Source organism: Apteryx rowi, unplaced genomic scaffold (genome assembly GCF_003343035.1).
Source record: "Apteryx rowi isolate R43461 unplaced genomic scaffold, aptRow1 scaffold_29, whole genome shotgun sequence".
NCBI lineage: Eukaryota > Metazoa > Chordata > Aves > Apterygiformes > Apterygidae > Apteryx > Apteryx rowi.
The window spans coordinates 3,902,443-3,916,488 of NW_020449307.1; the positions used below are offsets into that span (position 1 = coordinate 3,902,443).

The window sequence follows — 14,046 nt, forward strand, 5'->3', positions numbered from 1 at the left end:
GTGAAGACTGAAGTTGAGCACTCAGTTAATAATTCCAGGTGTTATCTGCAACAAATGTAATGTAAATGAACAGAGGATCCAAAGCAAGTAATACAGGCAATAATATGGTAATGCCTTTCTTAACTTTTCCTGTTAGATTTTGCAAGCTGCATTGCGTGACTTGGCCTCTAAATTGTGGAATTTGTCTATCTTGGTTTCAAGTCAAACTCTCTTTCACATCTAAGCTGTTCTCACAGTTAAACCAAACACTCATGTTACAAAAACATTTTTGCATGCTTTCTGAAATTGTGCTGCTTTTTTCTACTCTTAAAACCTGAGCTCACATTGGTTAAAGGTTAACATCAGCACTTCAGTTTTTTTGCATTAGTGACACTTCAGACACTTGAGTTCTCCACCTCCTGCTGAGAAGTTGGCTGAAATTAAGAAAAGTAGGGATATGTTTTTTCCAGCTTGTTCTGAGAGAACTGAACAGCTGTGAAGGTCTGAAAACCTTTTATACATTGTCTCTAAGGAAGTACTACAGCCTTAACAGTAGATGGCTCACTCAACATTCACTTATTGCTCCATGTCACAGCAATTTCATGATGGCAACCGAAATTCAAGAGCTATATGTAGCTGCTCAGTTTGGGGGGGGGGGGAAGGGGGGTAAAGAGTGGCATTAGGTGATTATTACTTTCAAAAAATCAGGCTTTAGATGCACCATGCAGATTTCTGTCAGCTGAGTTAAGCTATAATTGCCTAATGTTGCTATCAATTATGCTGACAAACGTGATAGAAATGAATTTTTTTTTACCACTTGACTTCACAAATGTTTGACAGAAAAGTAGTGGTGAATGCATTTGTACCCTACAGGGCATGATTATTTTCCTTCCATCCTACTTCTATTCCACATCTTCCTCCTTCACCTGAGAATTATAGTTCAGTCTTGGCCTTTGTGATCTCTTTCCACCCCCGACAATTTTCAAATTTCAGTTTCTTTTCTCTTCTGATGCTCAGTCTGTTGTTTTTGCTCTTAGTCTAACCTCTATGTTATTGTTGCATTTACTTTTACCTAGAGAATCTCAGGTTTTCCTCCCTGGCTTCTCGTATACTCTTCTTCCCCTGTTACAACTAACTTCTAGTCTCTTCCTTTCCTTATTCCTTCCAGGCTTCAGTCTTAATTCTTTCAGCCAATTCTTTACTTGTTTGTTTTATTCTTCTATTCCTACAAGGCTGTCTTTTCTTTGATTACTCCTCTTTCACATTGCCTGTGTTTAWTAAAAGTTCAGGTGTATGTGACTGGGAACACAGAAGAGTATCTTACTTTGCTCATTTAAAGCACTTGGACAAAGTATGTGTGYGTAAACTGACTTTTTTTCCTTCTAGTGCTTAGAACTGAGACTTCAGTGAATTTCTCAGGAATGGCAAAAAACATACCCCTGATGGATCACGTTCTCCCAGATTTCAAAGCCTTATTCCAAAGCCTGGGGAGTGAATGAGGCTTTTTAAAGAAGAGGTCCCAAGAATTTGTAGAAAGACAGACCTAGACTTGCTCTCAAGAACAGCTGAAAACTGTCTAAAGCCTTTCAATTAAATTCAGCCTGAGGAAGATATTTAAAGAATATCAGCCCAAATTTTGGGGGAAAGCTATAAGCTACTGAAAAGATTCTTTATAATATAAAGTTGCTGGGCAACTTAAAATCAATCCGGCCACTGGGAATCACTTATGAGTACCTAACCTGTTTTTAGCTGTGCCACAGCTTCTGTTCATATAGTGCTGGTGAGAGTTATTTATAATTGACAGAAAAACATCCTTGTTGCAATATATGCTTTATCTTATGCACAACAAAAATGTTTTGGTTGTGTTTAATGTTTCTAAAACACTTGAATGAAATATGTATATGTCAAATTCTTCAAAATTTTTGGACGTTTTGAAGGATAAAAAGGATTCATACACTTCTGCCTTTTTTTTTTTTTTAACTCTAGTGGTAGACAAGCATTCAGGGGACTATAGTATTTCATGATTAATAATCTTTGTCAAGAAATGTTGTGCTAATTGGCTCATACTTGTTATGCTGTAAGCTTTCTGTCTTGTGTTGGATTTAATTCAATACAGGTGTGCCATATATTTTACAGAAGCTTTTTTATTAATCTTTAGTCACATTTAGTAGTAAAAGTAACAGTAATTAGAAGCAAGTAATACTTTCCTTGGAATCTGGGTCAGGGTTGATCTCTGGAAAATTCAGCATGAGACTTAGCTTATATCTTGGTGAGAACTACTTTTATAAAATCACAATCAATCTCCCTTCCTGTCCTTAACATAAAATAGGTTACTTATTATTTCAGAATTTTTATGATTAATATGTTAATGATATTGTTTTATTAAATTCTTTTTTTTATTAATGTGAATTTTCATGCTATTGTTAGTACGCAGAGAGATTGATACGCTTAATGAGCGTTTAGCAGCAGAAGGACAGACAATTGATGGAGCTGAACTGAGCAAAGGACAACTGAAAACAAAAGGTAAGCGAAACACAAAGAATCCTAAACTAGTATTTTTGAGTTTACTTTTTCTGTACTTAGCTGGTAAAAACTTATTGAAGGGAATCTTATTGAAGGGAATTAATACCATGGTATAAATAAGCTAATGTTGTATTTGAAATTTATTCTTTATTTATATTTATCCTATATTTATTATTTATTTCTTTAAATTTGTTTGTCTCAACAGCCAGTCATAGTACCAGTCAGCTTTCTCAGAAATTAAAGACAACTTACAAGGCATCTACTAGCAAGGTATGAGACAGTTAAACCTCTACTCATCAATTTGTACTCATGAGRCTAACATGGCTGTCTTTAAGTTGTGAATTATTGTGTCTCTACGCTGAGTAATGCTGTTCTTTAAGTAAACCTGCCTAATGAAGAACAGTATCTTTATCTTGGATTCCTCAACTTCCATTACTTCAATAACGTATTTTTACAATAGTTGCTGATACTTTTAAAAAGATGAATGTTGGAATGGAGAGAGCATGTATGCACATTGTGTATATGTGAAGTTACTCTTTTGTAATGGAATAACTAAAAAAAAAATCCAATTTCATGAGGGAGATAGAAAACTTAGTTGATGGTGAAGTTCTGAGTAAAGATTTGAGCATTGTGGTTGAAATGGGGATTTAAGTAGGGCTCTTCAGATATCATTTGAGCAGTGTTCTTTATAGGGAGGGTGGGTATGGGTGGTTGTTGTTGTTGTTGTTGAGCCATGGGAGTGGGGTTGCTGCTGTGAGACCAGAACAGTTTGTTTCCTCAGCATCATGAGGCCTTGCGATTTAAGTAGTTCAGTATCCTCTTTTGCCTGGTTTCTTAGCATAGTTACTCATCCTGATGTTTTTCTTTTTACACATCTACATCTGTCTGGTATTGTTGTTTTCCCCTTTCTCTCCCTAATCTGTAGTTATAGAGTGGCTTTAGAGTGAATGTAGGTGTTTTGGAAGTACCATCTATTAAGTAGTCTTAAAATATGGGAGTAAGAATAGTGTGCTGAAAACTATCCTAGTTGTTGTCTGGTTGTTGTGTTTTATTTGGTCTCCTTTTTAATCTATTGTTCCTCAATTTTTTTAATTTATTTTTTTTTTTAATTTTTGCCAAACTGGTACATAGAGGTGCCTCTTCCTTTTTCTTAATAGTTAATGACCTTCAAATCCATTAATGAGGCCATTTCAGTAGAGACAACATAGTATTAACGGTACACCTACTGTGTTATTATGAACTGTTATGAATTAGTACTTTCTCTAGTGTGGGGTTTGTTTGTTTGTTTGTTTGAGGCTGGTGTTAAATGCTTGTCGTCTTCTACTCGCTTGCAAGGTAGTGCTCATATTCTTTCCTGGGCAAGGCAGGTGGGCCTCGCAACTTCAGCGTGGGAAGCTGGGAAATATGGGGTGGAGACTCCTGGGTAACTGCTTTGCTTCCCGGTGTTCTGATACACGTGCACAGCAAAGTAGTCATGAGTAGTGGGACAGGAAGAATTTAATAACTTTCTGTGGGCATCATATCTATTATATCAGCTGATAACTAACAGATGCTTAAACATGCTGGTGTTTTTCTTCCTGCACCGTTGAATCAGAATTTATTGGGGGATGGAGAGGAGAGGTGAGGAGAATGATTAAGCTGAGAGCATCTCTCTCCAGTGGGTCCTTTGTTCAGGTCATTTCTGTAGTTAGCGAGAGTGGTTGTATTTGGGCCTCTGCCTCCTTCCTGCTCAGAAGTGTTAAACAGCTATGGTCTTTGGGATCTTCAACCACAAAGAGACTATAAACAAAAGTTCAGKAGGGGCTATAACTATTTTGGTAACAAACTATGATCTTTGTTTGTCTGAACTGGATGCAATTAAAGTTTCCTATTGTCAGTATCTGGGAAAATGAGTTTTGTAGAGTTCTAAGAGTTCACAGCTATAAAATTCTTAAGTTTATGTTTTTATAAGCAGTGAATGTATTAGGGTATTCACCAAAAATGGGTTGTGTTTCACATCAAGTTCGGTAGTGGTGGCAACTGTGCTCTTATACCCCTCCTTTATATTGTCACTGTGTACCTAATTTAAAACTTTTCAGAAGTCTGTTGTTTTTCTGCAAAGTAAATTAGAAGAGACTTAAGTTTCACAAACCAACTTGTTTTGYGTAATTGGGCAAGATTACATTTTTCTGATTGCCAACCTGTAAAGAGTTTAGGTTTGCTCTGATAAGAGCTCTAAATATTTGCTTGTTCTAATCATAAAACTGGTTCTTGATTGCCATATTGGAAAAACATGCTAAGACTAAAATATTCCAATCTGTTCAGTTTCTTGAGGAAAATGTTGAGGTAATCAAGCTTGAATCAGTCTTTTGCAAGGAAAATTCCCATATCTGGGTACTTTTCATCCCTTAGATGAGTTGAGAGTCTGAACGTTATGTTGGCAAAACCTGTATCAGAATAAGGATGCTTTGAACAGCCAAGGTAATCCACCAGTGTCTGAATCCTGAAGGGACAGAATAGATTTAGCGCCTGGTACTCTAAAAATCCGTAGTTAGATATATTAATGGAAGAGATGCTGTAGTCCAGCTGCAGTTGTTTGTAGATGAAGGAATCTCTTTGTGAAATTYATGTGGTGTTGATGTTAACAAGTTGTTACTGGTGATGTTAATGATACCTGGCTGTAAGAGTTGTTAAGACATCAGAAAAACACCAACAGTTTATGCAGAATCCTAAAATAAGCTGAAACTATGTAACTTGCACCACCATAAACTCTTTTCTGGGATCTCTGATTTTTTTTGTTTGACCAGGAAAAAGACCTCTTGAGGGGGTTTCTTCACCCTTCCATTGAGCAATTGAAGAGAATAAAACTTTTTGGTAGGTGCAGTGATTGACCTCACTGCTTAATGTTGTTCCATAGTAAACTCCATTATTCAGTTACAGTGCAATATTTCTGGACTGTTCCTGAGTAGATCAAGTTTCCATTCTTATTTCTAATGTATCCTATCCACTGAAGAGACATTTTAAAATGGTATTTTGATATTACTTGCAAGCAGTTGTCTCCATTCTAAGAAACCTCCATATGGAATGAAATACATGAAACTATATGGATTTAAGAAAGAGGACAGAGGAAGCTGAAACACACTCTAGATACGATTGTCCAGTTATTTGCATTATTATATGATATTCCAAGATCTACTGAAGTTATTAAAAAACAAAACAAAAAAATCCCAAAAAACTTTCTGTAGTGCAGAAGCCTCTTTCTAGTAAGCTGCATGGTATTCAAGTATTTCCTTTCCTTCCTTATAATTGTTCATAAACAACTTTTCAAGGAACCAGGAAGTTATCTAGTGACTCTCTAGTTACTGATATGTGAATTGAGGGACAGAAAAAAAAAAAAAAAAAAGGTGGAGAGTAGCATTCTTGAACTTCTCTCTCTTCTTTGTTCATTCAAAACTGCTAATAATCCCAAAGTGGCTGTGGCATAAAATGATTGGTAATAGCACTGTCCAGCACTCTTGAAAAATCTGTTGTTGAACAGGAGATAAAGTTTGTTTCAGAAAGCTTTGGCAGGAGAATTTGCCTCAAAATCAGAAAAACAGAACGCAATCTTAGGTTGAGTGTGAGACTAAGGCTTGAAAAGCTTCAAGTTTAAAATTTGGGCTTACAAGTGTATTAGTCCTTAACAACAGTTAAGGACTACTTCTGCTGTTCCACTTCTCATAAATGACTCCATTTGGTTTMAGATCTATATTCTATGTGAAGTTGCATCCATAGGATTGTACTCAAGGCTTATAAAACTCTTCTGTACAATTGAACGAATAATCTTTACCGTTAACCCACTTCCTTTTCAATGCATCCTTAAAGATTGTTGCTCTGCTGCTGTGAGACTGAAATGCATATTAGCTGTTAATTTGGAATTTAAATGGGGCATTATTATTTCATCGTTGCAAAGTTGACGTGCTCAGAATTTGGAATACTCTAAGTCTTACAGAAATTCTTAACTTTTAAAAACCTGTTCTGAAGTAATTTGCTTTAATGACATATTTAAGAACTTTTTTTTTTTTGATACCACAAACTAATAGGATTTTTATCCTTTGGTTATCCTTAGTTTATTGTATCTGAAATGTAGACTTCATTTTCTAACTGTTTTACAAAGTTGTAGACAAATCTTAATGTCATTTGTGTTACAGCATTTAAAGGTTTTGATTTAAACCATTTGATAGATACCTGCTCATAATTGCATGCAGAGGAAAACACTGATAAATTGATTTTTTTTCCTTCTAATTCTAATAAAGCTTTTCAGACAGCCTTCCTCAAAATATGGTTACAAGCTCCAAGATTTGTGGGGTAAAATAGGGTATTTTTCACTGTGGTTTTGCTCTTACTGAAGTCATTTTTCTCCACAGTCGATTTCAGTTATGTCTCTGGAAGTGTTCCAGTGAGGCAATTTTTTTTTTTTTTAATAGATCACTCCCCTTTTATTTGAATATGTAGAATTTCTGCAGTTCGGGTACCTTTCTGCACATCCCAATGTTTTTAGTCTTCTTGTGCTATAGTGCTTTGGAGTTTTCCCTTTTTGTTAGACTTTTTTTCTTTTCATTTGATAGTATTTACCCACATACTAATTTGGATTTAATAAGACTTCTCTGTTTTCCCCTAATAACATTGACTTTGAGGGAATGCGCTTATTAAATGTTTAGATGAGTTTGACATCTTTAAAAGAATGCTTTATTACACAAATGAACTGGCATATGCTCCCAGGTTAATGTTTGATTTGATTAGCTCTTTGTACTTTTGAAGAAAGATGGCAATGAGTGTTATAAATGGGAATGTTTCTGTTTTTTGCTAGAACTATGTCATAAACAGTACACTTTCCAAGACTTTACACTGTATAACATGTCTATGAGTTGTCAGATGTAATTATTTTGGGATGGACGAAGGAAGCTTTTTGTTATAATCCTTTACCTTTCAAACTGAATGGGAATGCACACTGTATTTGTGCAACCTAATTACTCCAATGAAATTGCATCATTGTAATATAGAATAGTTCATCTTGCTTTCTGGGGGGTGTTATAAAAAGAAGAAATCAAGTAGTGTGTTTGCATCCAAGCTCACTTTCCTACCATCAAATGTTAAATTCTTGACAAGAGCAAACTAAGAAAATTGAGGAACTGGTATGGGAAAAAGTATCAGTTTGTCAGACTAGCAAACACTATGAGCAATGTATTTGGGGGATAAGTTACTTAATCTTGAATCGATGTGGAAAAATATATGTTGATCTCTCTGCTATTTCAGATTGTATCCAGTTTTAAAACTACAACATCAAGGGCAATCTGTCAACTGGTAAAGGAGTATGTTGGCCACAGGGATGGTATTTGGGATGTCAGTGTCGCGAAAACTCAACCAGTGGTTTTGGGGACTGCATCTGCTGGTAAAGTCTTGAATTTCTTGAATCTTAAGAAAATTATGGTTTAGTCTATAAATAATAGCAAAAGTAGATCAAAAGCATACTTGAATACTTAGGTCCACCATAGTGTCTAAGYTGACCTTTTGTTGTTAGTCTTTGTTTTAAGAATTGATGACTTAACTATCTTTTTCAGTAGTTCTGTGTAGCTACACTTCTGAAAGAGTTCATTTAAGAAAGTTCAGTAGCTTAAAAATTCTTAGGTAGGATTTTTTTTTTTTTTTTTTTTTTTTTTTTTTTTTTTTTNAAATCCATGTAACTTTGATATAGCTTTAGAAAGTTCAGGCATCCTTGTTGATCCTTCTAAACTATTTGCCTCTTAACTTCTTCCATGCAGATCACTCTTTCCTTAGAGTCAGCTCTAGCCAGTTGGATGGGAGTAAATGAGTAGTTTGTGGAGTTGCTTGCTTGGAGAGGGCTTTCATGCAAAATGCTTTACTATTGTATACAGAAATTCCCTCAGACTTTCTATCATAGTATTAGTTTAGCCTTTGTTTTATGAAAGTAATAGACTAAGTAGTCATAATTTGCATGCTCTTATATTCTTATGTTCTTCTTGCCTAAGGTTTATAGGGGCAACTAAAAATCTTAACTTTCAGTTCTTTACATATCTTATTAGACTCCTTCCCTCTTAAGAGAGGGAACAGGTACTACCAGATAAGGTGCTAGTTGTATTAGTGATCCAAAATTCAATCTATGGGATGTATGGATTTGGAAAAATACTAGGAAAATAAGTCATAGCCAGTTAGAATTGGTCAGTTAGAACTGTCTGTCTTTTGAAGCTGGAACAGAATCTGAAGACACTGGATATGAATATTATGGAGCAGAAACCTTTGCTTGGTAAACTAGGCTGCTTATCATTTTATCTCTGTATTGAGAGGTATGTGGGATGTTCTGTCTTTGTCCTGACACTAACTTGGAAATGGCCATTTTCCAAGTCAGGATTCTGGTACTTCCCACTTAGATGAATTATTTGTTTTTGGGTGTGGCAGGGCAAAGGAGTGGCATTTGGGGTGGTTTCCTTTTTAAGTGAACTTCTGCTGTGCTCTGCAGCAACCTATTTGCATTACAGAGTTTTATGCAGGGAGTAAATATGTTTGTGCATAGGACTCTTGTTTGTAGTGACTGATTTACCTTTTCACCCCTAATCACTTTCTGTATTTCTTTTGAATCTCATGATACATAGCTGGAGCATTATGCATAACTATATACCCAAATAAGAAAAATATTAAAAGTAGAATTTGCCTTTCAATACAACAAAGTAATCTGAATGGAATAGCACTTTTATTTCTATTGAGACATGCCTATTAAGTTTTAATGTGTGGAAGCTTGTAATTATGGACTAATTACTTTGGTATACAAGGTAATATTGTTAGAGGAGTTGTCTGTTTTTTACATTTGGAGTCTATTTCGTATATTGTCATTTATATTCAGAGATAACTTGTTTGTTGAATCAGAGTTAAAATTGAAAAATATGTTTTGGTAATATTATGTAATAATGTTTATAGCTACTTTTTAACCTTTGTAGATCATACTGCCTTGCTGTGGAGCATAGAAACAGGAAAGTGCCTTGTCAAATACGTAGGGCATGTTGGATCAGGTAAGATAAGGGCATTTTGCAAAAACAGGAAACAGAATGCATATGGGGAGGGGGAAATGTGTTTTGGACACCCACAAAAATGTTTATAGTGGTATTATTTGAAGGTTTGCCAACACCATTAACAAGTAAATTGTAAAAGTTCCATTAACCTTCATACAGAGAAGGTTTTGTAATATATATATATATATATATATATTTAGAGAGAATATTAAGACAGTTCTGTAAATGTTGAGTGAATAAACAACTACATTTAGACAAAATTTACAGGCACAGTTAAGGCACTTAATTAAATGTCAGAATTCATTTGGCTTTTCATGCATATGCAGAATGAGAGTGCCTTATRTAATCAGAGATTGGTTATTTCACAGGATCTGTGTTTTATTTGAGGTACAAGATACAGTTGCTAGATCACCATCTATTTGCTCTTCATTGTTCAATATGTGATCCCATGTATAACTTACTGCATAGTGTTAAAATCTTGCTTTGAAGACAGTTAATTCCATATAGGTATCTGTCTTCCTCAATGCAGTATGAATATTTCAGAAAAATGAACTTAACCCACTCCATGGATGGAGAGCTGCAGTACAGTAAATGTTTTTGCTGTTAATCTTTACTTTTAGTGCCAAATTTGACAACGAGCAGCTGTTATCTTATACATTATGAGACAGAAGGGGGGGTATAGTGCATATCAATCTTTTATAGATTGAGAAGAGGTTTTCCATAGTTCTTACTTGCTGCTGGGAGCTGAGTGCTTTGACAGATCATATCCTGCGGTATTGAGTCTTGCACCCGGAAAATGAGGAATGGTCATTAACCTGAAATGTTTGCTTAAGTAATTCAGCACATTGCACGAACTTTGTGGCAAAGATACCAGTAGAATTAAGTTCTCCAGAGAGTGGCAGCTGCTTGACCCATCAGTTGTACTTTCTTTCTTTGCTATGTGACTTCTAGCTCCTGAAACACAAATATGCTAGTGCCCTATGGAGAGATGCATAGGAACATCAGTTACCATTTTAATTCATGCTTTTTAATCTGATGGCATTCGGATATCTCAGGTCTCTTGCTATATGGTGAGGGTAATATTAGCCTCCATAAAGTAGTGTTTAAAAACTTCAGCTACTTGTATTTTTTGTTTGTTTTTAATTGCTATTTGGGAAACCACAATAATAATAAGAGGCTCTAAGCTATATTTAATCAGTGGTGTGTCAGCTAAAAAAAAAAAAAAAAAAAAAAAAAAGTTTCATTTCATGTATTTTCCATTTAGTAAAGCTTTGTTTACTTGATGATGTTTGACAGCTGATTAAAATGGAGCAAAGATGTTGGGTAGCGGCAACTGGTACGCTTCTGAGTTTGTTCAGTGTGAAAAACTTGAGTATCTTTTTAAGCTTACTACTAAATCCCAGCATTCCATTGAGAATATCGGCATCTAGGCTACTTGTATGATGAATGGAAATGATTTTAAGTTTTGTCTTGAGGAACTGTAGAAGAGAAGCTTACGGATTTTTGCAAATCAAAACAGTAACGAAAAGTAATTGAATCTTAATGTGTTGAAATAAAAAATGAATAGAATCTTTTCAGGCTGGTAGAATTCTTGAAGGATTCCATCTTAAAACAGTCATCTTCCAATTACTTGTAATTTCAGGACTGAAACCTAGTTTGCATTATTTGCATTAGGTTTTTAGGCATTTGTTCTTGCAATTTTTAGCCATAATCAGGGAGTTAATGTTCATATATAGTAGGCTTTCATCATGTTAGAAATATTTATAAATGTCTAAATTCTATTTATGGATGTCCAGAGCATTATCTCCTCTGTAAGCTTACACATGATAACTTGAATGTGGGCTTTTTCATCCTTTATAGTGAGCAGTGTTTTGCTAGATTCATGAAATAACTTACTAGAAAATGTGTATTGTGGTGTCTATCATTAACTGTACCTGTTTTCCTTGATTTTACATAGGTTTATGTACTCCAATAACATTATGATTTCTCTCACCTAAGTGACTGCCATTCTTCAAAAAATTGCTTAAAACTGAAGACTTTCTGGTCAATGTTTTTGATGATAAAATATTATGAAATAATTTTTTAGTATTACTTGCTTAAAACTTTGCTTTGTTTTACACAGTAAATTCCATAAAGTTTCATCCGACTGAGCAAGTGGCTCTTACAGGTATGTAAATTTTTTCACATACTATGTTACTTGTAAATGGAAAAATAAGCATGTCATTCACTATCCACGGGTGTTGTAGCCCCTCTCTGTCACTGATACCTTGTCAGTATCATCACTGATGAAATCATCTTCATGTTTTAAGGCATAATTAATGAGAGCTTGATTTTTTTCATCTGTACTTAAAGTATTGTTGTCTCTTTTGGAAGAGGTGAGCACAAATGACACTTGGAATCATATGTTTAACTCTTTTGAAATATGTAAGTTTTCCAGAAGTAAGGAAAAAGGATATTGTGATATTGGATGTGCAGAAAAAGCAGCTCGAAAGTATTACTGTTAGTGTAACAGCATTCTCAAAGTTGAGAATATTATCAGTACAGCTTTGGGTTTGAAAACTGTCTAATGTGGTTTAATATTAGGGTTTGTATGGCCCAGCAATTAGGGCGCTAGCTTTGGGACTAAAGAGATCTGAATTCAATTTGCTGCTATTGGGTAGGTGATTGTAAAATGAGGGTAATTATTACTGAGGTTAGAAATTAAAACACTGCTCTTATAACTTCCTTCTGCGTCTGCAGTGACTACTCCACAGGAAGCTAGGAAGTAGAATGCTTTCTAGCTCAGCTAACAATGATTTAAGTTAAGCTAGTTAGCCTTTTCTATTTTCAGATGGTAACTGTAGTCAATGCTGCAGTTCCAAAACCAATGTTCCTATATAAAACTGACCTTTTTTTCACTCAAAAGCTGATCACCTTTCTTCTACCCTTCTTCCTCCATCTATTAGTTAAGAAGATTCTCCTAATGCTTTCATGTACTTTACACTTGCTAAATCTGTGCAGACCTATAATAGTGCCCCCCCACCCCCTATCTAGAACCCTCAACACTGTATACTTAAGCATTAGGAGCATGTTTGATTTGTCTGTAACAAAGAGAGTCTTGTGTTCCTTGTTATGTAATAATAGATAAGTCTCTTAACAACAGAGAAGGTTTAAAATCAGATGGTACCTGCAGAGCCGATAACTGTTGCTGCGTATGATGAGTTGCTTAAGGTGGAAGCAGAATAGCTTCACTCCTGCTGTTTTGGGTTTCTCATTAAAACCACATAAAAACATTTGATAGAATAAATCATTGAATGAAGAGGAACTCCAGTATTTTAGGAAAAAGCAAACGAAGGCTGGTACTTGCTAATGAATTAAATACTTTCTTCAAATATTACATATTAGTATGCTAGTGATATCTGCGTTCTGATGTGCACTATTTAAGTGGATAATTTCACTGTAGGAATGATTAATTTGGCACCTGCTTATAGTTTGCATATTGAGTTATGCTCTTATATTAAAGCTAGGGAAGTAACCATTTCATTGACATTGAGACTTGCTTACCAAAAAGGTTGTAACAGTATCTGTTAGAAAAAGATGTGAACTCAGACAGTATTGCCAAATATGTAACATAAACTTGTTTTTATTGTTTGTGGCAATACTCATATTTAGTCGGACACYCTCTCTCTCTTTTCTTTTTTCTTTTCCCTCTGTAGCATCCGGAGACCAGACAGCTCACATCTGGAGATACATAGTACAGTTGCCTACACCTCAGCCAACTGCAGACTGCAATGTAAGCAATCAACTTATTGAGACTAAACTAATTGCACAGCAATTTCATCAGATATGGGTGTTATGATAAGACTGAAAGTTAAATTTCTACATAATTAAAAATTTACATGATTTCAGGATTGCAAAAGGTGGGATTTTAAGGTTTTAGTTGAACACATACATTTCAGTGTCTTTCTTTCAAAAACGATTCCTTTCATGTTTATAAGATCTGTGGTGCAGAACAGAATCTGCAAGTACATTAATTGACTCTTTTGTTCAAGCTAATAAATGTTTAAGTAAATGAAGTGGCAAGTGCAATTTGTTTATAATAATCCAAATCATAAAGAATAATGAAGTTCTTTTAAAACTGCTTAAATTCTGGTAGTTTAACTTTTGAGGCACATATATTGTTTATAGTTGCCATGAATTGAAAACTGATGGTAAAGATTCATACTTTTGGCATCTGCTTAATTATATCACTAAATTTGATTTCTAATTTACCCTCACTAGCCATCATCATACTATCTGACACTGTTGTCCCTAGACACTTGTTCAGTCAGTGTTTACTGTAGGCTGTCAAATTCTGTATTTGACTTAAAAAGTACTTGCAGTAAATTGTGAAGACCAGCATAGCTTATCGCTTGAGCTTCTCAGTAAGATGAGTAAGGATGAGAGATGGCTGTATAATGAGAGATATATGGTTAGACTCTTGAATGGAAAATGTTTGATTCGGTTAATTGAAGTTGGAAAG

General features: G+C 34.9%; 1 protein-coding gene across 5 annotated transcripts in view; it reads left to right on the top strand.

Annotated features, from left to right (window-relative positions):
- The window catches only part of WDR37 (WD repeat domain 37), a 51,817-nt gene that overhangs the window by 19,598 nt on the left and 18,173 nt on the right, over positions 1-14,046 (top strand). For 4 of the 5 annotated variants that reach the window (XM_026069282.1, XM_026069285.1, XM_026069281.1 and 1 more), the window contains 6 exons: positions 2,407-2,502; positions 2,708-2,772; positions 7,777-7,912; positions 9,474-9,545; positions 11,668-11,712; positions 13,241-13,317. In XM_026069282.1, the coding sequence (XP_025925067.1) occupies positions 2,407-2,502; positions 2,708-2,772; positions 7,777-7,912; positions 9,474-9,545; positions 11,668-11,712; positions 13,241-13,317 (491 nt within the window). The remainder of the gene's footprint in view (positions 1-2,406; positions 2,503-2,707; positions 2,773-7,776; positions 7,913-9,473; positions 9,546-11,667; positions 11,713-13,240; positions 13,318-14,046) is intronic. The other variant, XM_026069283.1, reaches the window with a different exon arrangement.